We start from the raw sequence: 26,847 nt of genomic DNA, 5'->3' as shown, positions 1-26,847 counted from the left end.
CTGTGTTTACCTGCCATGCGAAAGGAAATACCTCCTTTTTATGCTCTGAATGCTTTCCTTTTCCACAGACATTTCCACTGGGCCTGGGAGATGGGCAATTCTATGCATGGACAGATGGTTTAAGAAGAAAGGACTGGCATGACTATGGGAGCATTCAGAAAGAGGCTATGCGCTCAGGTATGGAGTTCAGTGTACCCCAAAGTGCTACTTTGCTTTGTCACTTACAGGATCTCTCATTAGTGTTTCTTCTGCACCCAGTAAGGTAGGTTTCATGGGGACATTGGAGGTCAACTCTGGGCAGAACCAAAACAATTTCAAATTTCAGAGAGAGAAAAAAATAATGAATACCGTTTACAATACGAGCTGAACAGAGGCCATTCGAGTTTTAGAAATCTGCCGTGCTTTATACTTCCAGAGTGTCTTTCAATCATTTCTGGGGCTATCTTGGATTTATTCATGAGACTTGACTTGGAACATATGTTATCTTGAGCTAGATTCGCTCCTTAGGGCTGTGGTGTATCTACCTGGCTGGGCCAAGGATGGAAGGAGGACCGCAGTTCTAGACACTTGGCAGGTGGATCAGAAGAGCCGGGGACCTGAAGTTGGCCATACCTGGGCAAACGAACAGGCAGTTCAGTGGGATCCAGTAGGTCTGCTATGCATAGCAGATTCTAGTCTTAGGCTAGGGATAGAGGAAACATTTTACTTCTTGGAAAAGTAACAGGAAAAATTATGTCCTTCCAGGAGGACTTAGGTTGTTGGAAACGGATTCGGAAGGGTATAGACGTAACAACCGAGTGAAGGTAATAACCTTCACTGATGATAGGAAGTCCATATTCTATTATTCAACCAAAGGGGCTCTGTTGGGTTTTTTGTTTGTTTTTGTTTTGTTTTGGTTTTTTTTGTCATGGTGAGGATATCACAGAAATTGAGAAGCTATGGTTTGGTATAGACATCTTAGCAACACGGAAATGGTGCATCCCAGGTCAAATCAGCAGAATCATGAGTAGCCGCAGGCTGAGGTTCTCCTGGCCAGTCTTTCTCCTGACTTCTCTCCCCAGGAAGACAGGAGTGAGATATTCAGGTAGTTATGACAGTGTTCAGGGCTTTGGTTGTTCTCAGCTCTGGATCAGGTGTGCTTGACTTAATTAGAGTCTTCCATTTTCTTCTTTCATTCCTTTCCTCCAAATAAGACTGTCCCCTACCCTGCTGCTTGTCATAAGAATGTTCCGTGTCCCTCAGAGCATCAGCCTCTTCCATATGACATCATCCCTCCAACCTTGGCATGACTCCGTGAACAGTGACAAAGGCAAGCTCCTTACCAGAATCCTTACGTTTCCAGTCCTCTGATCTTTTTTCTCTATTTGCTTGATCAGCCCTGTGTCCATCCAGCCATCTGTTTCTTTTTTTAACCACAAGATGCTGAAAGTTTGGGGAGATGTTCTCATGATTTAACCACAAGTTAGTAATAATAATACAAATAATAATAATTAAATAGATGTTTTGTACTAGGAGCTTTGCATATGTATTTCATTTAAATTTCACAATGACTTTGATAGATAGTTATTATAATCCCCAATTTGTAAAAAGAAAAAAGGAAAGAGAAAGAAATGAGTTCTTAAGAATTCATGAAATATTATCCAAGGTCAAACAGCCAATAATTTGTAGAGAGAGATTGAAAGGTCGTCTTATGCTCCATTACACCCCACTATCAGACATCGAATGATAACATTTGGGCAAAATGAAGTAATGGCAAGAGAACATACGGGAGAGAGACACACCTGGGTTCATATCCTAGCTTTTCTGTGTAAGTGGCAAGTCAATTTGTCTGATGTTCTACTTTGCAGAATTGCTGTAAGAATTAAAGATACTGTAAAGTAATTGGCCAATTATTTGCACATATTATAAACTCCACCAATGATAACTGTAATTATTTTTCCATCTATGTTACTTTCACTTGATTTGATGTGCCTATCCTTTGCTTGTGCCAATGAGTTTTGGACACAAAATCCAACACTTCACATTTATTTCTGCTACGTACTACCCTTTCTGCCTCCTGGAAAAATGTACCTTTAATTTTCTCATCAGAGCTCAGGGCAAGGGAAATTGACCTACAAAGAAAATTGGTGATAAAACAAGTTTCCTAAAGTACAAATTTTGTGTGCAGTTAAAATACTTTTAAATGCTAGTATGTATATGATTCACTGGAAGATACATGAAAAGTGTAATAGACTATACTTCATCATTTTTTAAAAATACCGTAGAATATAACCTAAATAAAATACGCACACACAAACACACATGCAGTTATAAAGTCAAAATAAGATAAACATCTCTGTTCCCAATAAGCAGGCCAAGAAAAAGGGTCATTGGTACTATTCTGTCTCCTCCAAGTCTTGAAATTTGTGTTCACTCTTACTTTTCTCTGTAATTTCTTATGTCTAAACAAATACTGTTGCATTTTTCCTATGTTTGGACTTTAAACATTGAATCATATAGTATGGCTTTCTTCTTTCATTCAAAATTATTTTTGAGATCCATTCTTGTGTGTGCACTTCTAGTTGATTTGTAACTGTTGTTTAATTTTCTCTATTTTTTATATAAACTTTTCAAATCTTTAAACTCCTAGGTTTTTAAAAACATGTATTATGACAGTGTCTCATTGTACCATTCTGTCCCCTCCCTTCACCCGAACTAAATATAAAATCATTTTTACCAGTAAAGCAGATAACTTTTAATGAAATGGGTGAACTCCAAAATGGAAATTATAAGACTTCAAAAGATTATTTTTTCCCCCACCACCATCCTCCCCACACCCACCCCCACTTCTCTACATCTGTGTCTCTGTTTCTGCCTTGCAAACCAGTTCATCTGTACCATTTTTCCAGGTTCCACATAATATGCATTAACATACAATATTTGTTTTCCTCTTTCTGACTTACTTCCCTCTGTATGACAGTCACTAGGTCCATGACCGTCTCTACAAATAACCCAATTTCGTTGCTTTTTATGGCTGAGTTATATTCCATTGTATATATGTACCACATCTTCTTTATCCATTCGTCAGTCGATGGGCATTTAGGTTGCTTCCGTGACCTGGCTATTGTAAATAGTGCTGCAATGGACATTGGGGTGCATGTGTCTTTTTGAATTATGGTTTTCTCTGGGTGTATGCCCTGTTTAATTTTCCACAATGGTTTCCACTTTGTAAACATTCTGAGAGTTCCCAGGTTTGGGTTATGTATGACGCTGCTCTAAGTATTCTTGCGCATGGTCCTGGGATAGAGACAATATTTTCTTAGGGTACATGTTTAATAGTAGAATTTGCACGTCTGAGGGATGCACATTTCAGTTATATTATGTGGTACGTGACAAACTGTTTTTCAAAGTTGATGTGCTGATTTCAATCAGTAATGGGTGGAATTCCCATTGCTCTGCATTCTGTCAACACTTAATATTACTGTCTGATTTTTCATTTTTCTCAATTTTGTGGTATGAAATAATCACTCATTGTCACATAAGTTTGCATGTAACTAATTTTAATGTAGTTGATCTCTTATTTATGCTTGTGGTCCATTAGTGCCTTCTCTTAGGTAAAAGTCCTATTCATTTCTATTTCCAGTTTTTTGATTTCTTAATTTTTCTTATTGACCCACAGAGTGCTCTTAATTTTTTTGAATAATATCCTTCATCAGTTGTACATGGTGAAAATATCTTATCCCACATTTTGTATATTTTTTTAAAAAACTCTATATATTGCCTAATGAGTAGAAGTTCTTAATTTTGTTTTAGTCAAATTTACAAATAATTTTTAAAGGATAGGCTTAATTGCTGTTCTACATTGTCTTTTTAAGCTTGAGAATTTTACCTGTTACATTTAGGTCTTAAATGCAGCTCACCTCCTTTTTTTATCATGTGAGGTAGGGGCCCAATATTTATTTGGGTTTTACCTAGTTAGATATCCAATCAACAGCACCATTTATTAGAAAATGTATCTTTTCCCACATCGATCAGCAGTGTTGACTCTATTATAAAAAGTTTCCATATTTGTGTGTTCTCACTCTGGTTTCTCAGTTCTGTTCCGTGAGTGAAAAACTTTGAGCTAATGAAATAATATCTTATGTACTGTATCTTTATAACAGTTGTTGATATCTGGTAAAGTTCATTCTGCTTTCTTTGCTTTTCTTCTTGGGAATGTTTTGCCAATCTTTTTTTTTTTGTGTGGTACGCGGGCCTCTCACTGTTGTGGCCTCTCCCATTGCGGAGCACAGGCTCCGGACCCACAGGCTCAGCGGCCATGGCTCATGGGCCCAGCCACATGTGGGATCTTCCCCGACTGGGGCACGAACCCGTGTCCCCTGAATCGGCAGGCGGACTCTCAACCACTGTGCCACCAGGGAAACCCTGCCAATCTTAACATTAGGATTTTCTTTAAACTTTTAGATTCAACTTGTCAGACTTTATGCACAATATGCACATACACACAGAATATTGGAATTTTAGAATTGTATTAAGTCTGTTGATAAATTAGGGAATAAGTTACATAAATTAGGGAATAATTTACATTTTTTCCAATATTAAATTATTTATTCTGTGGTATATCGTTATATTTCTTGGCTTATTTGTTGTCTTTAGGGGTGTGTTTGTAATTTGATTCTCAGACATTTTCAGTGTTATTCCTAGAAAACTAACATTATATGGGTATTGAGCACGTTGTTGATCTTATTGAGGTTCTGAACTATTTGTAGCTGGTATAGAGAAAGGTTAATCATTTTTAAATATAGACCCCAATTTAGAAAACATTCTGAACTCTTTTATGAATTATAATCATTTACCCATAAGTTATTTTGGATTGTTAGTGTAGATACTCATAATATCTATAAGTAGTGACTGTTTAAATTTTTTTCCATCCTAGACCTTATAATTTTAGTTATTTTTACTCTGTTTCTGCACTTGCTAGGAACTCGAGTATCATCATGTCCAGTGGGTATTGGTGGCTGCTTTTGATTTGTGAAGGTTCTGACAATAGCAAATTAGATACTTGTGTTAGCATTTAATCTACTTAATGAAAATGTACTGTACACTGTTTACTAGGCCTTCTGGATATGACTTTCTGAAAGTTTTACTTTTTTTACACCTAAATGAATCTTGATTTTAATCAAAATTTTTTTTGTTTGCACGTATTGAAATAAGATACATTTTCTCCTTTATGTTTTTGAGTATGTTGTATCTATTGGTTTCTAATATAAATCAAACTGAAATTACGGGCTAAGTCTGACTTTTTATTACTGGATTTAGTTTGCTACTATTTTAGCAATTTCACATCTTTACTCATGAGTGAATATTGGCCATGAATTTTTCTTTCTCATAGAATTCCTTGTCAAGTTTTGGTAACAATGTAATGATGGTTTCATAAAATGACTCGACTAATACCTCTCTTCTTTCTACACTTTGTAATTGCTTGTGGTATATTAGAATTATTTATTTACTAATACTTAACGATCATCTTGTGGGTGAAGATTATCTGGACTGGACTTCTCTTGGAGCAAAGATTTTTCACTCCTGGGTTAAAATGTTCCTATTTATTAACACATTTATTCATAACATCCTCTTATTAAAGTTTTGTAATGTCATGCTTAAATTTATGTTGCTTTTTCTTTCAAATATCATTTACTTGTTTTTTTGTCATTTTTCCTTAACTTATTACACTAGGAAATTGTTAATTTTATTATGTCAAAAACCACTTTTTGACATAGTTCATCTTATCTATTGTGTTTTTCTCATTGATTTACATTCATATTTATTACTTCTTTTCTTTGACTTTTACTATATTTTTCTAAATTAAAAAATTAGATTCATACTTCCTTAATTTCAGCCTTCTTCTGTTGTAGAATAAGCATCTAGGACTCTAAATTTCTTTCCAAGCACTGCTTTAAGTACATCACACTGGTCTGTGGTTTGATGTGTTATATTTGTTTATGTTTAATTATATTGTTTTAGTTACGTTTTCAAATATCTGTCCTACTTAATAAACACTGAAAATATCTTAACAATATGAAAATCCAGAAACTACTTCCTGATGAGATCTCAATAATCTTTATAAAAGTGTATTAGCATACTATACCAGATGTATTTTATCAAATGTCTTTGTTAGTGTTTTTATTGATGTTGTTAGTTTATGTTTTGTTTTGACAATTACATCTTTGTGGCGTATTTGATAATTTTTGAAATATCAGGTATTTTAAGTAATCGTTTTTATATAGGCAGGTGGAATATAGGGGGAAAGGAGGTAGTTGAGTTATGAGGAAATGGTGAAGATGCTTCCACCTTTGAGAAAAATGGAGAGTTGTTTTTTTCTTTTTTTAATTAATTTTTATTGGAGTTTAGTTGCTTTACCATGTTGGGTTACTTTCTTGCTTTACAGCAAAGTGAATCTGTCATACATATACATATATCCCCTCTTTTTTAGATTTCCTTCCCATTTAGGTCACCACAGAGCACTGAGTAGAGTTCCCTGTGCTCTACAGTAGGTTCTCATTAGTTATCTATTTTAAACATAGTAGTGTATATATGTCAGTCCCAATCTCTCAATTCATGCACTCCCCTTCCCCCTTGGTAACCATAAGTTTGTCCTGTACATCTGTGACTTTATTTCTGCTTTGAAAATAAATTCATCTTATTTGAACTTTGCAAATAAGTTCACCTGTACCATTTTTCTAGATTCCACATATAAGTGATATTGTATGATATTTGTTTTTCTCTGACTTACTTCACTCTGTATGACAATCTCTGGGTTCATCCACATCTCTGCAAATGGCACTACTTTGTTCCTTTTTATGGCTGAGTAATATCCCATTGTATATATGTACCACATCTTCTTTATCCATTCCTCTGTTTATGGACATTTAGGTTGCTTCCATGTCCTGGCTATTGTAAATAGTGCTGCAGTGAACACTGGGATGCATGCATCCTTTTGAATTATGGTTTTCTCTGGATATATGCCTAGGAGTGGGATTGCTGGGTCTTATGGTAGTTCTGTTTTTAGTTTTTTAAGGAACCTCCATACTGTTCTCCATAGTGGCTGTACCAATTTACATTCCCACCAACAGTGTAGGAGGGTTCCCTTTTCTCCACACCCTCTCCAGCATTTATTGTTTGAAAATTTTTTGATGATGACTGTTCTCACAGGTATGAGGTGATAACTCATTGTACTTTTGATTTACATTTCTCTAATAATTAGTGATGTTGAGCATCTTTTCATGTATTTGTTGGCCACCTGCATGTCTTTTTGTAGAAATGTCTATTTAGGTCTTCTGCCCAGTTTTTGATTGGGTGGTTTGTTTTTTTTGATATTGAGCTGCATGAGCTGTTTATATATTTTGGAGATTAATCCCTTATCATTTGCTTCATTTGCAAATGTTTCCTCCCATTCTGAGGGTTGTCTTTTGTTTATGGTTTCCTTTGCTGTGCAAAAGCTTCGAAGTTTCATTAGGTCACATTTGTTTATTTTTGTTTTTATTTTCATTACTCTAGGTGGTGGGTCAAAAATATCTTGCTGTGATTTATGGCAAAGAGTGTTCTGCCTGTATTTTCCTCGAGGAGTTTTATAGTATCCAGCGTTATATTTAGGTCTTTAATCCATTTTGAGTTTATTTTTGTGTATGGTGTTAAGGAATGTTCTAATTTCATTCTTTAACATGTAGCTGTCCAGTTTTCCCAGTACCACTTATTGAAGAGACTGTCTTTTCTCCATTGTATATTCTCGCCTCCTTTGTCATAGATAAGGTGGTCGTAGGTGTGTGGGTTTATCTCTGGGCTTTCTATCCTGTTCCATTGATCTATATTTCTGTTTTTGTGCCAGTACCGTACTGTCTTGATTACTGTAGCTTTGTGGTATAGTCTGAAGTCAGGGAGCCTGATTCCTCCAGCTCTGTTCTTTCTCAAAATTGCTTTCTCTATTCGGGGTCTTTTGTGTTTCCATACAAAGTGTACAATTTTTTGCCCTAATTCTGTGAAAAATGCCCTTGGTAATTTGACAGGGATTGCATTGAACCTGTAGATTGCTTTAGGTTGAGAAAATGGAGAGTTCTTGCATGAAAAAATATATATAAAAGGAGCAATTGAAGGATAGATTCCCAGACCTTAGGTGTAACTTAGAGTTCTTTTCTGGTACCTCTGTGCCCTTAGAGTTATAGTAAATTATAAGGATTTAAAAAAACGTGTTACAAGAATTCTAACTAATGTTTTTAAAAAAGCAGAGTTTCTATTATTTCATAATCTTTGTTTGGGGAGTAGCATTAACCAAACCAATTTACCCATAGATGAATAATATCCAACATACCATTTCAGGTTCAGGAAGGCTTCCCAGAAAAGGTAAACCAAATTTTCAAGATAAAGTCATATCCTGATACGAGATACATTTGTGCTTTCATCCAAGTAATTTTCTGAATGCTCTTTCTTATTATTTCCTATGAACCCAGTCATATTTTAGGCATTTTTTTCTAATCATATATCTTATATATGATCCCATTATATTTCATTTAGTTAGTTTCACATCATTTGAGAATTTATTGACATTAGATTTTATCTCTTAACGGTTTAGCTCTCCTTTTGAGTTTTATTGTATCACAAAATTGATAAGCATGCTTGTTGAACAGTCATTCAAATTATTTATAAAAGTTGAATGGAAAGAACTGAAATACAGATTCTTTTGATATAATATGATGAAAGATGGTATGTAAATTGATATTGACCCATTATTCACTAAGCATTGGGTATAATCATTATAGCAACTAAAGAGATATCCAGCTGACATCGCTCCATATACAGATTTTTTTTTAAATACCATATATTTCTGAAATAAAGGTAAACCCTGCCTATGGCATTTCCCTGAACTATGAACCTAATAACTTCTGCTGGATGTTGACAAGAAAACGCGATTAGTATAGGTAGCTGTTTCTTAATTAATATGTGATGTCCCTGAATTCTCATAACATATTTTTGAAGTCATCCATCCAGAGTGATGCAGGGGTGTGTGTGCATGGGCACACTTGCACATGTGATTTATGAAATCGTTAGTAAGACCCCTGATTTGTATTTGTAGAGAGCACCTATTTATAGTTTTGAAATTTTAAGATTTTTCTTGTCCAGTCTTCTTTTTATTCTAACTCAGAGTTTCACTGTGTTTATCACTGTTTTTTTTGGATTTCAGTATGTGTGAACTCCACATGAAAAAAGCTGTTTTCAACCTTTGTATTCTCTCTTTCTTTGAAACAGTTTATATCCTCATATAATCACAATCAATTCCTGCATCCACTATACGCCTCAGGAATCCTGTGAAATTATATTTAACTTCTCACTGTTTCCAATTGCTTAGTTGTACTTAAAGGTTCGACTAGTCAAGGCTTTTACTATCTTGTCATTTTAATAATTGGTTCATTCACTTATTTGACAAATACTTCTAAATGTCACTGTATTTCAAATACTCCAACGTCTGGAAGAAAAAGATGGAGAAAAATGAATTCCAGTGGCTGTTGTATAGTGAGAGCATAGTTGCAGGGGCTTTCACTCCAGCCATGACACCATGGTTGTCACAGTGCCATGACATGACCTGGTTATTGACACCGTGGCTATTCGAATCCTGACCATTAATCTCTCTTGCCTAAACTATTTCAGTGGCCTCTTCACTGATCTCCCTGCCCCACTGTCAGCTCTTCAAGTTACAGCCAGAGCAGTCTTCTAAAAATATATATCAGATCATTTCACTCCTCTGCTCCAAAGCATACAAAGCCCAGTCATCGTATCCAAAATGTACTCCAAGTCCCTTCCATAAGTATGAGATACATCATGATCCACCCCTGACCCAGGGCTCTGTCCTTCTCTCCTGCTGGTCGATGCGCAGTCTCTCCACTGGCCGTGTTGTCCTCTTTGTTTTCCCTCAAGGATGATAAATACCTTCCAGGACTTTTCACTTGCTGTTCCTGATGCCTGGACCAAACACTTGTGTGTATCTTCACAGCCCACCCCCCGCTTCCTTAAGGTCATGAGACAATATATCACCTGCTTTGATATGACTGCCAATCACCATGTTATCATAGAGCGAAAGAGTCCTTTTCATTCTCTCTCCATCACTCGGCCCTACCTAATATTTATAGCACTTATCCTTCTATCTATATTTGTACACATATGCATTTAATGAGTTAAAAAGTTGCTATTCCCTGAATTAGAATCACTTACCCAAGGGCTCTAAGTCACATTAGCTTGAGTCATTTGAATTAGGCTTTTTAAATAATGACTCTCCGGTATTAGGAAAATACTGGGAGCATGGCTGCTATTTTTGTCTCCTGGAGATTGCATCCCAGGCCCCCTTAAACCTCAAAATCTGAGTTACTAAGGGGTCATACTAATCAGTCTGAATGTCCGTCACAAAACATCTGAAAGGTCTGAATTAAAACGCTATTTGAGGGCTTCCCTGGTGGCGCAGTGGTTGAGAGTCCACCTGCCGATGCAGGGGACACGGGTTCGTGCCCCGGTCCGGGAAGATCCCACATGCCGCGGAGCGGCTGGGCCCGTGAGCCATGGCCGCTGAGCCTGCGCGTCCGGAGCCTGTGCTCCGCAGCGGGAGAGGCCACAGCAGTGAGAGGCCCGCGTACCGCAAAAAAAAAAAAAAAAAAAAAAAACAAAAAAAACGCTATTTGAGAGGTAAGAAAGTGCCATGCTTTAAAATGATTCACATTAGGCTTTCCTTGGTTCCTTTAAACAAGAGCTCCCTTTATTGCTGATCAGGGAGCCATTTTGCTCTTAAATGTCTTTATTCGACATAATTGAACAAGATTGCCCACAAAACAGAAAGGGAAACAGAAATGTGCTCCATCTGTGAGAGACTGTAACTACTTTGCTTTCAGAAAGTACAAAATGGTAGTTTTGCTCTAACTACCCGTGGCTCCTGGTCGTCTTTTATTGATGCCTCATGTCTTCCTTTTTTTCCCCTGTGCTATACAGTAGGTCCTTAGTAGTTATCTATTTTATACGTAAGTAGTGTGTATATGTCAATGCCAATCTCCCAATTTATCCCTCCCCCACCCTTTCCTCTTTGGTAACCATAAGTTTGTTCTCTACATCTTTGACTCTATTTCTGTTTTGTAAATAAATTCCTTTGTACCATTTTTTTAGATTCCACATATAAGCGGTATCATTCATGTCTCTTAAAAAGAGTATCTGGCATCTTTTTTGTTACTACAAACAATGAACAATGTTTATTGTTAATAATTTAGTATAATTGATACATCTATGATGTGTTATCAGTAAATTTCGTAATGAAATTTGCTGGAAGGTGGTCAACTTTGGGAATATTGCCAAAATAACATTCATTATTATTCATTAGATTCAAATGAACTTTTAATGAAATATTTCCTTTGACACTCATTGTATAGTAATGAAAATGGAAACTGGAACTGAAAAGATGGTGAGCATTCTGTTGAGATGTATCATTTACGTGGTTAATAACAGAACAAAATTTAGCTCAAACTGAAGTGAGTGACAGTTACCTAGGGAAAAATACCTTCAATATCACAATATGAAAATAGCAGTGTAGAAATATCTCAGGAGATTTGTTAACCTGCGCTCAGTTTGTGTTTAAAAAAAAAAAAAGACAAAATTAACTTTTAAAAATAATTCACTCTAACCATATGTTGCAGAAGTTGAAATATCAACCTCCCATGGGCATGTGTGCATGGGATTAATTAGCCATCTTTTCCTCATTAGTAGAATGTGGTTTAATGATAATGCTTATTACAGAGTTATTTTAAGTGTTAATTAAGTCATTTAAGTAAACTGTCTGAGCTGTAGTATATACTCAATATATGGATATCTGTAGGCATGCGGACCTTGTTTTATTGTACTTGGCAAATATTATGCTTTTTGGAAACTGAACATTTGTGGCAACCCTGCTTTTGAGCAAGTCTGTTGGCACCATTTGTCCAACACATTTGCTCATTTCCTGTCCCTATGTCACATTTGGTAATTCCCACACTATTTCAAACATTTTTATTATTACTGTGTTTGTCATGGTGACCTGTGATCAGTGATCTCTGATGTTCCTGTTATATTTGTTTGTGGGGCACCGTGGACCACTGCACCCATACAAGATAGGGAACTTCATCAGGAAATGTTGTGTTCTCACTGCTCCGTGGCCACCCATCCCCATCTTTCTCCCTCCCTCAGGCCTCCCTATTCCCTGAGACACAACAGTATTGGAATTAGGACAGTTAGTAACCCCACAATGGCCTCTAAGTGTTCAAGTGAAAGGAGGAGTCCCATGTCTCTTTAAGTCAAAAGCTAGAAATGATGAAGCTTAGTGAGGAAAGCATGTCAAAATCCAAGACAGGCTGAAAGCTAAGCCTCTGTGCCAAACAGTCAGCCAAGCTGTGAATGCAAAGGAGAAGTTCCTGATGGAAATGAAAAGCGCTGCTCCAGTGAACACATGAATGATAAGAAAGCGAAACAGCCATACTGCTCATATGGAGAAAGTCTTACTGATCTAGGTAGATGATCAAACCAGCCACAACATTCCCTTGAGTCAAAGCCTAATGGAGAGCAAGGCCCTAACTCTCTTCAATTCTGTGAAGGCTGAGAGAGGCGAGGAAGCTGCAGAAGAAAAGTTTGAAGCCATAGAGGTTGGTTCATAGGTTGAAGGACAGAAGCCATCCCCATGACATAAAAGTTCAAGGTAAAGCAGCAAGTGCTGTTGGAGAACCTGCAGCACGTTATCCAGGAGATCCAGCTAAGATAAAGGATGAGATGACAGATTTTCAATGTAGATGAGATAGCCTTCTGTTGGAAGAAGATGCCGTCTAGGACTTTCACAGCAAGGGAGGAGAAGTCAACGTCTGGCTTCAGTGCTTCAGAGGACAGGGTGACTGTCTCATTAGGAGGTGATGCACCTGGTGATGTAAGTGGAACCCAGTGCTCATTTACGAATCCAAAACTCTTGGGCCCTTAAGAATTATGCTAAATCTACTCTGTCTGTACTCTATAAGTGGAAAGACGAAGCCTGGACGACAGCACTTCTGTTTACAACATAGTTTACTGAATATTTTAAGCCTACTGTTGAGACGTACTTCTCAGAAAAAACAGATTCAAATATTACTGTGCTTTGAGTAGGCACCTGGTCACCCAAGAGCTATGACGGAGATGGGCAATTTTGTTTTCATGCTAGCACAACATCTACTCTGCAGCCCATGGATCAAGGAGCAATTTTGACTTTCAAGCCTTATTATTTAAGAAATACATTTTGTAAGGCTATTGATGCCATAGATAATGATTCCTCTGACGGATGTTGGCAAAGTCGATTGAAAATCTTCTGAAAAGGATTCATCATTCTAGATGCCATTAAGAACATCTGAGGTTCATAGGAAGAGGTCAGAATATCAACATTATCAGGAATGTGGAAGAAGTCGATTACTTTGAGGGGTTCAAGACTTCAGTGGAGGAAATGACTGCAGATGTGGTAGGAAGAGCAAGTGAACTAGAATTAGAAGTGGAGCCTGAAGATGTGGCTGCATGGCTGCTATCTCATGACAGAACTAATGGGTGAGGAGTTGCTTCTTGTAGGTGAGCAATGAAAGTGGTTTCTCAAGATGGAGTCTACTCCTGGTGAAGATGCTATGAAAATTGTTGAAATGACAACAAAGGATTTAGGCTATGACATAAACTTAGTGGATAAAGCAGCAGCAGCAGGGTTTGAGAGGATGGACTCCAGTTTTGAAAAAGTCCTGCTGTGGGTAAAGTGCTATCCAACAGTATGTCATGCTGCAGAGAAATCGTTCATGAAAGGAAGAGTCAATGGATGTGGCAGACTCCATTGTTGTTTATTTTAAGAAACTGTCACAGCTACCCCAGCCTTCAGCTGCCCTGACCAGTCAGCAGCCATCAGCATCCAACATCAAGGCAGGGCCCTCCACCAGCAAAAAGATTATGACTCGCTGAAGGCTCAGATGATCGTTAGCATTCTTTAGCAATAAAGTAGTTTTAAAGTTTGTTCTCTGTTTTTTCAGACATAATGCCATTATACACTTAATAGATCACAGTACAGTATAAACATAACTTTTAAATGCACTGGGAAACCAAATATTTTGCGTGATTTGCTTTACTGTGGTAGTCACTTTATTTTGGTTGTCTGGAACCAAACCCACAGTATGTCTGAGGTTTGCCTGTGTTCGCATAACCTTGATTCCTATGACTATGTGATTAGAGATTGAATCACCTAGTCATAATTTTTCTCATGCCTTCAAATCTCATCAGTTGACACAAAGTCTCACCAAAACACTTCCCTAGGGTGTCCATATTTATTTATACTTCAAGTAACACTATCTTTAGGATTTCTTATTATAGACATTTTGTGAGCATCTTCCCCAAACCTGTTTACCTCTCAGTATTGTTTTTATCCCTTGTCGAAAACATCTTTCCTATGGTGGTAGCTGTGGTTATTCTCAAATTTTTTCTGCCTTTAAACACCCCGTATTTGGAAGGAGTCATATGAGTGGATAATGACTCCTGATGAAGAAAAGGTAGGAGAATGTTTTGCTGAACCAAGATGGTGTTTGATAAGAGCTAATAAGGAAAAGATGAGAAACATGTAGTGAAGCAAAGGATTTGAATGTAAATGGATCGAGTAGACGAAGGTTAAATTGATTTTTATGCCTGCCATTTATGTTTCTGAAGTCTTGTACCCAATTTTAGTCCTGCCAGTTTTAACCTTTTCCTGTACAGCTCCGAAGTAAGTGTGGAGTTGTAAATCTGTATTCCTAGCAGCTTGCACTAGAAAACTCTCGTGCCCACTGTACTTAATATTTACACTTCAAAGCCATTGGTAATAGTTCTGCTAATAGTGGCTCTAATCTGGAAACTCCAAGAAGTTACATTCGCTACTTTTGCTGTGGCTTTACTTTTTAGTAGGAGTCAAAGCCATCCTTACATTTAGTGTTGTACAGTTTATGTACTTATGTAGCATATATATTTTAGGAAGAAGAGTACAAGAACTAAAAGCAGAGAATACATTTTTGATGACCTAGGACTCTGTCACCATTACGACATTACTTGAGTTTTTGCAACATGCTAATGCTGTGATAACTGAGAGTTTCCCGTGATTTGAGGGAAATCACTAATTTGTTTGATCTCAAGTGGTCATTAAGGCCTTGTATTTCAGGCACAAGGCATAGAGATTCAAGTGGTTATTTGAACATCCTCCAAAATTCATATCCAGGACCTGGCATTAGTAATGAGTTCTGGGCCACCATGGCTCTAGGGGAAATACATGTGCTCACCCACTGGGGACGGAAAATGCCAGCCGGGGAGACCAGTGCAGGACTTTCCAGACACTGGTTCAGAACCACGAACCCCAGTTTGACTTGCTGCTTTTTGAGTGAGTAGCAGTGGTTTTTGAACAGCCTTCGTGCCAGATGAAAGCAGCTGTGCTTGTGATGCTTCTTAGTCACAGAAACATGGCATAAGTGGTCCTCAGGAATACTAGAAGCTCAAGTCTAGCGTTGTTTGATTGTGTTTAATTGAAATATAGCTTACAATGTGTTAGTATCAGGTGTACAGCAATTTTCTCTCTCTATATATGTATATATATAATTATTCAGATTCTTTTCCCTTATAGGTTATTACAAAATAATAGAGTAGAGTTCCCTGTGCTGTACAAGGTCCTTGTTGGTTATCTATTTTACATATAGTAGTGTGTATATGTTAATCCCAAACTCCTAATTTATCCCCCCCCTTTCCCCTTTGGTAACCATAAATTGGTTTTCTATATTACCCAGCCATAGAAAAGAATGAAATAATGCCATTTGGAGCAACATGGATGGGCCTAGAGATGCTCATACTAAGTGAAGTAAGCCAGACAAAGACAAATATCATATGATATCGCTTACATATGGAATCTAAAACAACGATATAAATGAACTTATTTACGAAACAGAAGTAGACCCACAGACGTAGGAAACAAACTTAGGGTTGTTTAAATTTTGAAGGAAATTATCTCTGCCCAAAAGTATGTAAAAGAAACTTGCATTATTTATAAAACTTAGACATCATAAAATAATGGAAAAATAAGATTGGATGGTCAAGGGATTTCATTTAATACAGTGTTCGGTTTACTGGTGTGAGGCGACAAGGAGAGCACAGTAGAATTAGTATTATCAGGCATTTTATAATGATTTGAATTTCCTTGGTGACCGAGCCTTAGGCATCCAAATACATTATTGGACTAGAATGAATGAATGAACTTAATAGACATGGACCTAGATTAACTGTCTAATGGAATTTAGTAGTACACATTAATTGAAGTATATTTATTAGTGATCCCACTCATGCACAAAAACTTTATTTTGTTTTGAAGAATAAGAATCCTTAAGGAAAAACTTCTGAAATTATACCAGATGTTTTATAAATAAATTATTGGATTGATATTTAATCTTTAGTTCTTGTGGTTTGCAATAATAGAAATATTTTTATGCAACTTGATTAGGTACTTTATAAGCCTCTGACATATGTATCGCAAGTATTTTTAAAACCAGAACAAAGTCATTAAAGTATTATCTAAATTTGGAAAGTCAGTTATAATTAGGACACAGACCTAGCATTTTTTTCGCTACAAACTCTATATTATTATTTACTTTTATGACATTTTCTCATTTCATCCTTTCTATATGCACAGTGCCTTAACTTCAGTACAGTGGGTTTTTTGCACATTGCCTCAATGTTTCTCACAAAAAACCCTATAAAGTAGGGATGGTTAAATATTATTAATTTTTTTGTTGTTTTTTTGCCGTACGTGGGCCTCTCACTGCTGTGGCCTCTCCCGTTGCGGAGCACAGGCTCCGGACGCGCAGGCCCAGCAGCCATGGCTCACGGGCCCAGTCGCTCTGCAGCATGTGGGATCCTACCGGACCGGGGCACGAACCCGTGTCCCCTGCATCGGCAGGCGGACTCTCAACCACTGCGCCACCAGGGAAGTCCAATATTATTAGTCTTACAATAAGGAAATAGCTATAAATATAGGTTAGATGATTCTTCCTGTTTTCTGCTTTCAACATATGCTTGTGCTAAAATAAGCAGGCATGCATAGACTCCTAATCAGCAATATAAACCCTTATAAATTGTATTTAACTTGTTTTAATCAAAATTGTAATATTGTAAAAGTATTAGAAAACTAACAAATGTCTGTGAAACAATTTTTCACATTCATAAACAACTGTATGGAAAAAGCTACTTTTAACTACTCAAAAAAGAGCAATGCTACCTCTTTTTATTAGACTTGTAGTCATTTGTATTTAACAATGAACAAAATATATTTGACAATAATGCAATACTTTTTTTAATGAAATGCACATTTCCCATAAGGTTTTTGCTCTGTTTAAAGGTGCCTTAAATATTTATTTAAATATAGTAATGTATGAGTTCCTTCATATTGAAAGCAATGGACACACAGATTACCTCAGTCAGCTAATGGAAATTTAATTTAATAATAAATGTGGGGACTTCCCTGGTGGTGCAGTGGTTAAGAATCCGCCTGCCAATGCAGGGGACACAGGTTTGATCCCTGGTCCGGGAAGATCCCACATGCCGTGGAGCAACTAAGCCCATGCGCCACAACTACTGAGCCTGCGCTCTAGAGCCTGCGAGCCACAACTACTGAGCCCATGTGCCACAACTACTGAAGCCCGCATGCCTAGAGCCCGTGCTCTGCAACAACAGAAGCCAACGCAATGAGAAGCCTTTGCCCCACAACCAAGAGTAACCCCTGCACACCGCAGCTAGAGAAAGCCCGCGAGCAGCAAAGAAGACCCAATGCAGCCAAAATTAAATAAAATATGAATAAATTTATTAAAAAATAATAATAATAAATGTGAAAGTGCTGAAAAGCAGAAAATACTCTCACAAGCATCCTTCCTGGACATTATGAGAAGGGAAGTTCAGCAGGTGACATGGACGCATTACCAGCCTCACAGCAGCTTTGCAGGTACACAAAGATCAGGCAGTTAGAGGCGCTCCTTCTCTCTGCCGAGCACGCAGCTTTCTTTTGCATCTTAGTTGTCTTCTGCCTCCGTTCTCCTTTCCGCTAACGACTGATTCTCACACTGTATCTCCAGACCCGAATGCCCTACAGGTGAGGATGCCACTGGTCAGAGCAGTCCCCGGGCAGTTTATCTCTGGGGCTTAAAGCTCCTGTGCCAGGTTTCCTCAAACACTGCAGGACAGCTTGGTGTTAAGTGATTCCACGTGTGTCAGTAAACATGGTTGAATGCCCATGGCCACAGTAAATTAGGAACCTGGAATAAAGTACAGCACGTCCTGTCTTATGAATCACTTCTGGTCATTATTCAGAGAAGGCACTTGAAGCACACTGCACTGTAGCCAGTTTTTATGTTCTTCTGATTATTCTACATAACACGTACCTATCCTGGAATAAAGAGATGTTGGGGTGAGGATGATGTGATCAGGGTTTGTTTTGGGGTTCTCCAGAGGAGCAGAATCAATAGTATGTGTATGTCAACGTGGAGAGAGGTTTATTTTAAGGATGTGGCTCCTGTGATTGTGAAAGGCTGGTGAGTCCAAAATCTGATGGGGTAGCACTGCAGGCTGAAGACTTAGGACAGAGTGTCAGTTCACATCCAAAGGTGATCCACTGGAAGAAGTCCTTCCTGTTGGGGGCAGTCAGCCTTTGTTCTATAGGGGTCTTCCACTGATTGGATGAGGCCCACCACACACGGAGGGCAATCTGCTTTACTCAAAGTCCACCATTTTGAATACAGTAAGTCCCCGACATACGAACCTTCAAGTTGCGAACTTTCAAAGATGTGAACGTGCGTTTGCATGTCCAGTCTCGTAAGTTAGTTTATGTGTCTGGTGTACATTGTCACGGGCATGCCTCCTCTACTAGTGGTTGTGCATTTCTATACTTTACTGTACAGGACTGTATTGAGTACAGTAGTACAGTATCTTTATTTCAAGTCTGGGATGTCCAGAAGCAAGCGTAAATGTAGCGGTGATGTAGCTGGTACTGCTGTACTTTTCAAGGTAAGACTAAAAATGTTTTCTTTATTTTTGTGTTTGTTTTTTATGTATTATGTGTGTGAAAAGTATTACAAACCTATTACAGTACAGTACTATATAGCTGATTATGTTAGTTGGGTACCCAGGCTGACTTTGTTGGACTTACGAACAAATTGAAGTTACGGACACACTCTTGGAACAGAACTTGTTCATATGTCGGGGACTTACTGTATCAGTCTTATTCAAAAAAACACCATCCAGAAATACTCAGAATAATGTTTGACCAAATATCTGGGCGCTGGGCTCAGTCATGTTGACACACAAAATTAACCCTCACAAGAGTCAACCAGGTGTGAACAGACACAGGAATTGATGCTGTGTGGGCCAGGGAAAGCCTGCATACCAGGCTGGAGGGTTCTGAGAAAGTGAACTGGTTCCTTCCTACACCTGCTCCTGCGAGTGGATGAGCCCCTGAAGTGGACAATTCTAGGAGCAGAAGGCCTTCCCATGGCTTCCTCAGTAAGGACAGTTGATTTAATGACCTCCTACCAATTCTGGTGTGGCCACCAAGATAGAACAGGTGAACCTGCATTCCAAGAGACAGCAAAACCAAGAGAAAAAAGGAGCAGTAGTCACCTAAGGGGGCCAACAGCCAGAGGAAGGAACACAACAGGAACCCTCAACAGAAGAGTTGAAATCTAGTGAAAGAGAGATTCAGGAGGGGATGGAAGACAGGCTGAAAGACAGTAGCAACAGTATCAGTAAAGCTTTCAAAGAGGACAACTAAACTCTGCACAGGGCTTTCTGGAACTAAAAATGGGAATTTCAACTTAAAGCATGTAGTGCAGGTATAAAAGTAGTGGATGATGACTTCTTGGTATTTTTTTTTCTTTTTTAAATATTGAGGTAAAGTTGATTTAGAATATTATATGTTTCAGGTGTGTAACAGTGATTCACAAATTTTGAAGGTCGTACTGCCTTTACAGTTATTATAAAGTACTGGCTGTATTCTCTGTGCTCTACAATATATCCTTTTAGCTAATTTATACGTAGTATCAGTAGTTTATACCTCTTAATTCCCTACCGCTATCTTGTCCCTCCCTCTTGCCTCTCCCCACTGGTAACCACTAGTTTTTTCTCTGTATTTGTTAGTCTGCTTCTTTTTTGTTATATTCACTAGTTTGTTGTATTTTTTTAGATTCCACATATAAGTGATATCATACAGTGTTTGTCTTTCTCTGAATGGCTTACTTCACTTAGTATAATGCCCTCCAAGTCCATCCATGTTGCTGCAAATTTCATTCTTTTTGATGGCTGGGTAGTATTCCAGTTGTGTGTGTGTGTGTCACATCATCTTTATCCATTTATCTGTTGATGGACACTTAGGTTGCTTCCATATCTTGGCAATTATCAATAATACTGCTGTGAACATTGGAATGCATATATCTTTTCAAATTAATGTTTTTGTGTTCTTTGGATATATGCCCAGGAGTTGGATTTCTGGATCATACGGTAGTTCTATTTTTAGTTTCTAAGGAACCTCCACACTGTTTTCCACAGTGGCTGCACCAAGCTACATTCCCATCAACAGTGTACAGGGGTTCCCTCTTGTCCACATCCTTGCCAGCGTTCACTATTCGTAGACTTTTTGATGATCGCCATTCTGGCAGGTGTGAGATAATAAGTCTCTGTGGGTTCTATTTGCATCTCCCTGATGATTAATGATGTCAAGCACCTTTTCCCGTACCTGTTGGCCACCAGTATGTCTTCCTTGGAAAAAATTTTATTCAGGTCTTCTGACCACTTTTTAATCGGGATGTTTGGTTTTTTGGTGTTGAGTTATACGAGTTGTTTATATATTCTGATTATTAACCCCTTGTTGGTTGCATCATTTGCAAATATTGTCTCCTGTAGGTTGTCTTTCCGTTTCATAAATGGCTTCCTTTGCTGTGCAAAAGCTTTTAAATTTAATTTGGGCCTGTTTGTTTATTTTTGCTTTTTTTCCCCTTTGCCTTAGGAAACAGATCCAAAAAATATTGCTATAATTTATGACAAAGAGCGTTCTGCCTATGTTGTTTTATGGTAGTTTTATGGTTTCTGATCTCACATTTAGGTCTTTAATCCATTTTGAGTTCATTTTTATTCATGGGATTAGAAAATGTTCTAATTTCATCCTTACACATAGCTGTCCAGTTTTCTCAGCATCGCTTATTGTGTATTTAGGTGCTCCAGTGTTGGGTGTGGATGATGACTTTTGAGACACAGATTAGGTGACAAAGATTAAATATAAAAAATGTATTAAAGCAAGGCAGAAACTAATAGATATTATGGGCAGAAAGGTTAAAACAGTGAAGAGATGTGTAAATTTTAACCAATAAATGCAAGAGAAAATAATTAAAAGTAAATATTAGGTTTCTCAAATATTTCAGCCCCAAATAGAAAACATTGATGAAAAAGACACACCTCAACAGATGTTAGTAAAATTCAGAATTTAGTAAGAAGTTTATATAACTTCTTATTTCAAGCCTCTTGGCAGAAATAAGAAGTTATATATAAAGGAGAGATAATCAGTCTGGCCTTGAATCTTTACAACTCTAGAAACTAGAATCCATAATATAATATCTATATATACTATAATCTAATATCTATATAATTATATGTAATTAGATAGATACTTAGATATAGATACAAATAGATATATATTTCACCATTCAATATATACAAGATTGGGAGAGTATATTACATACCCATTCTGAATAAACTGATAAAGAATTCTAACCAAGGAACAAATAAATGAGAATAAAATCTTCAGAATAGGAAAAAATAAATAAAATTTTTGTGGGGCATGTATAGTAAAAAAAAAAAATCTAGTTGAAGAGAAAGGGACTAGAAAAGCTTTACTTTCCTAATATGCAGTTTTAAAAGTGATTTATTCAAGAAAAAAATAATATGAAGAGTTTAAAGTAGCATGCCACCTTACCAAGGATGGAGAGGTTTTTAGAGAGTAGTATGCTCTAAAGGTCTCTTGAGGAAAATATGACCTGTGGGCGAGTACAAGATGTCTAATGGCTATAACTTATTAGAAGCAGTGCCATGGGGGGAGAGGGGGATTATTGGGTATCTTGTTTTCACATAGTAACAGAGATGCGGGCATATGATCAGAGTGCCACGAACATGATAGTGATAGGAACCTGATGCCCTATGACTAAGCTGATGTACCCACTAGGGATAAAATCACACTTAATATTATTTTGAAACCATTTTAAGTTGACGATATCCAAACATTTTTTATCTACAGAAGCAGCAGTTTCCTCAAGTTCAACTTCATGTTTATGTTTTTGTATGAACATAACAGTTTACAAAAAGTTTGGGATGATAAAGACAGATTGCTAATGAAATGACAAGGATTATTTTATTTACATGATCAGAATAAAGGTACTGTATTTTATGTTTTAAATTAAAAATCACACTAAACAATGTGGACCCTACAGGGTAGGTCATGGAAGTTGGAAAAAGGAAGAGGTCATAGTGGAATAGGGTGGTCAAAGCATCTGGGAGAGAGATGGAAATTAAATTAGGTCTTGAAAGATGGCTGGAAGAAAAAAGACATTCCTAGGTTGGGGGTAGGGAAAGAGATCTAAGCAAAAAAGGAGAAGCCTGTTTTAAATGTTGGAATAGATTGTCATCATAATGTCATGACCAGTGGGAGACAGATGAATGTCATAGACCACTAAGAAAAGGGGAAATGACAGTAATGCTCAAAGCACACCATTGTTTCAAACGCAGCTTAGCTAATACAGAATATCAAATCCTGCAGTGGGTGGCATTTCCGAAGTGAGATGCCACGTGTCATTCTGCAAGCTTGCGTGTGACTGGGAGGTCATAGTGATCATCACAGTTGTTCACGTCAGTTCAGTCTCTCTGAGAAAGAATCCAAGCATGTAGTACAATCAGCACATCTGTTTCAAATACGTCATTTTCAGAAAGCATAGTCACCAATGAAATACATGTCACTGAACATATATTGATACTATTTTCTGGCTTCCTTTGAATGTTTTGTTTGGGGAGCTGGTAGAGAGGATTTCTACAAGGCATTAAAATGAAGATACTATCACTGGTGAAGAAAACTTTAAGTATTCAAATGAGGCTATTTTGTTGAGCCCAAAAGCAAAACACTGATGGACACTTTCAAATAGAGCTGGTTCTGTGCATCACCTTCCTGAAGCTTTTAAACAGTTTATCAGTCAAAAAAAGTCAGTGATGACACTTGCAAAACAAATGTTAATCAAAGAATCCTATTTACTACTACTGATGCTGTGAGACTTTTTTTTTTTTGTGGTATGCGGGCCTCTCACTGCTGTGCCTCTCCCATTGCGGAGCACAGGCTCCGGACGCGCAGGCCCAGCGGCCATGGCCCACGGGCCCAGCTGCTCCGCGGCACGCGGGATCCCCCCGGACCGGGGCACGAACCCGCGTCCCCCGCATCGGCAGGCGGACCCTCAACCACTGCGCCACCAGGGAAGCCCCCCATGTGAGACTTTTTTTATGGTAAGAAATCAACATTCTGCTAAAAATAGCCTTTGTTAATTTATACAGGATCTTAGCTGTATTCCCACAGAAAGTAATGCCAACTGTTGCTAAGGCACGTGTTTCATTTTCACTTGAAAAAAGTCAAGAAAGAGAAGTGCCAAACTTAGAACATTTTACACTAGAGGCAAAAGAATATGAATTCCTCAATATAATAGAAAAAAGGAAGTATTGTGTCTGGATACATTAAATATTAGTAGAGAATGAGGCTGTCTTTTAACTCACCTCTGCATTTGAGATTCTGATTATACAAAAGTAATAATTTTGCTTTGTCTGGTTCTAGCTCTGACCTGCTACAGATACCTTTTTTCCTTTCAGCCTTTAGATGTTTACACACACACAAGACCTACAAATGCTAATCACACACTAAACATTTTCACCTCTCCCATGAAGTATAAAATAATGTTTCACATGAACATGTTTTGTTCCATCTTAAGAGAATGGAAGAATAATAAAGAAGTCAGAATAGGAGTGACCATGGTAGAAAGAGTTTAAAACCCATTTATTCTATTAGTTCATGTATGAAGAGACCATCATATATTTCTGTGTACACTGGTGTTCAATTTCAACAAGAGAAGAGATAAATATAACCAACTTAACATAAGTCTAACTTAAATGATTCAAGAGACTTAATTATCGTCAACTAAGATATTTTCTTTTATCAACTTCCACTTTGGACTTTTTCCCTGTTTTTATGGGATTTTATATTAACTGTGCTTTTATTTGGACGTAGTATTTATGTGTTCATATCCTTGATCGGTTTGGGGAGTTATTCAGTCATTTAATAGGTTATTAAAATAAATTATGACTAAAATGGTTGGGAGAAATTCAAACAAAATAGTTTCTTAGTTTGTTTATATAAGACATCCCCAAAGAGCTGTGCTGTAGGGTCTTTTATGTCCTTAAGACATAATTTTATATTTTAAATGATTGTTTAATGTCACAAGAGACAGTAAGATTTATTTTCCCTAGAGAGTTCGTATTTGAATCATAAAATCTCTGCAAATATGCAATTATGCTATCTCTGACAGAAGTGCTCAGAGTACTGCTTAATTTCTTCCTCACTGACCTGATAGCCCTCCAGTACCGTAAATCATTAGTGTTATCACAATTTGATTTGTAGGTGCATGAAGATGGTTTCACTGCCACTTACTTTTTAAATCCCTGTACTGCAGTAAATGGGAAATTATCAGTGGAGCCTGTTGAAAGAGTTAGTTGAAAGAGCTGAAGATAATAGTGGTTTGCTAATGTGTTAAAAATGGAAAGTAAATATTTTTAAATATATGCTTTTTTTTTTTTTTTTTGCGGTATGCGGGCCTCTCAGTGTTGTGGCCTCTCCCGTTGCGGAGCACAGGCTCTGGACGCGCAGGCTCAGCGGCCATGGCTCACGGGCCCAGCCGCTCCACGGCATGTGGGATCTTCCCGGACCGGGGCACGAACCCGTGTCCCCTGCATCGGCAGGCAGACTCTCAACCACTGCGCCACCAGGGAAGCCCTATATGCTATTTTTAACAGTGGGAATTGATGCTGTCGACCTCTAAATAGACCATAATTTGGACCTTCATTCCATCCAAAAAACTAGTTACTTCTAAACATCTCTAATAACATGCCTCTTTTCTTTCATCCTGCTCTTTCTACCTACAAACTTAGTGCATATTATGATCTCATTTATACTCTAAATAAATGCATGCATATGCATGTTCATGTATACATGGGTACATCTGGGTGACTGTGAGATGATGGGTGATTTTTATTTTATATTTTGTGCTTTGACATTTTCCCAAGTATTGTGCAATGGCTATGGTTGGCTTTTGTAGTTGAAATTACAAAGATACCGAATATGTATCTTAAATCAAAAAGAAAACGAAGCAAATGGGAAATCAGGTAGGCAACTAAGAAACAGTGAAGAGAGAATAAACAATATCCATTTATTTAACTAATATTTCAGCATCTGCTATTCACAGGCATTATGTTAATACAGATATCTTTAGTGCACATTCTTCCAATGCCATGCATATGTGTATGTGTGGAATATTTTTACAACAGCCTTGAGATTATAAGGTATGTATTGATTTACAAAGTGCTTTTACTTAATATATTATGAAAAGTTTGCACCTTTTACTAAATATTATTTCACAAATACCAGAGTCTCCCATTTCAGTAAAAAGCACTATCATCTCATAGATAAACAACAAGGACATATTGTACAGCATGGGGAATTATAGTCATTATCTTACAATAACTTATAATGGAGTATAATCTATAAAAATACTGAATCACTGTTCTGTACACCTGGAACTAATATAATATTGTAAATCAACTATACTTCATTTACAAAAAGCACCATCAACTCCCTGACTTTGTAAGCCTAAATCCAAGAGTTACTCTTTTTTTTCTTTTTTCCCCAGCTTTATTATGATATGATTGACATACAGCATTGTATAAGTTTTTGTTTTTGAAAGAGGAACCATTTAGTCTTAGACTCAACAGACATAAAATCTATTTCAATAATCAGATCAAATACACAATGAGAAAAAATTACAAAAACTATACAACGTTATTGATTGAAATTGTAGCTGTAGGTAACTAATATAGGAAGTATTACAGTTATAACTTTTGTTCTCCAAATTTAAGAAATTTTATGAGTGAAGTAACAATCACCATACTAAACTCCTATATTCATATTTTGAATCAATTCTGTTTGTCAATAGCTTCTTTTAAATTTTTTTATTGATGCATAGTTGATTTACAATATTACATTAGTTGCAGGTGTACAGCATAGTGATTCAAAATTTTTATAGATTATATTTCATTTCCCTGTGTGGTACATTATATCCTTGTAGCTTATTTTATACAAAATAGCCTGTACCTCTTAATTCCCTACCCCAATTTTACCCCTCCTCCTTTCCCTCTCCCTGCTGGTAACCACTAGTTTGTTCTCTACATCTATGAGTCTGTTTTTCTGCTGCTGCTGTTGTTATATTCACTAGTCTTTTTACTTTTTAGGTTCCACATATAAGTGATAATATACAGTATTTGCCTTTCTCTGTCTGACTTATTTCACTAAGCATAATACACCCTGGGCCCATCCGTGTTGTTGCAAAGGGCAAAATTTCATTCTTTTTATGGCTGAGTAATATTCCACTGTATATATGTGCTACATCTTCTTTATCCATTCCTGTTGATGGACACTAAGATTGCTTC

The 26,847-nt window shown here is 37.2% G+C and overlaps 1 protein-coding gene across 1 annotated transcript in view; it reads left to right on the top strand.

The window, feature by feature from the left end:
• GALNTL6 (polypeptide N-acetylgalactosaminyltransferase like 6) overlaps window positions 1–26,847 on the top strand; it is a 1,130,106-nt gene that overhangs the window by 383,640 nt on the left and 719,619 nt on the right. The window contains exon 2 of the mRNA XM_024750526.1: window positions 69–177. Coding sequence (XP_024606294.1) covers window positions 69–177 — 109 coding nt within the window. The remainder of the gene's footprint in view (window positions 1–68; window positions 178–26,847) is intronic.

Source organism: Neophocaena asiaeorientalis, unplaced genomic scaffold (assembly GCF_003031525.2).
Source record: "Neophocaena asiaeorientalis asiaeorientalis breed wild unplaced genomic scaffold, Neophocaena_asiaeorientalis_V1.1 scaffold180, whole genome shotgun sequence".
NCBI lineage: Eukaryota > Metazoa > Chordata > Mammalia > Artiodactyla > Phocoenidae > Neophocaena > Neophocaena asiaeorientalis.
This window is presented reverse-complemented; position numbering and strand designations above follow the sequence as displayed.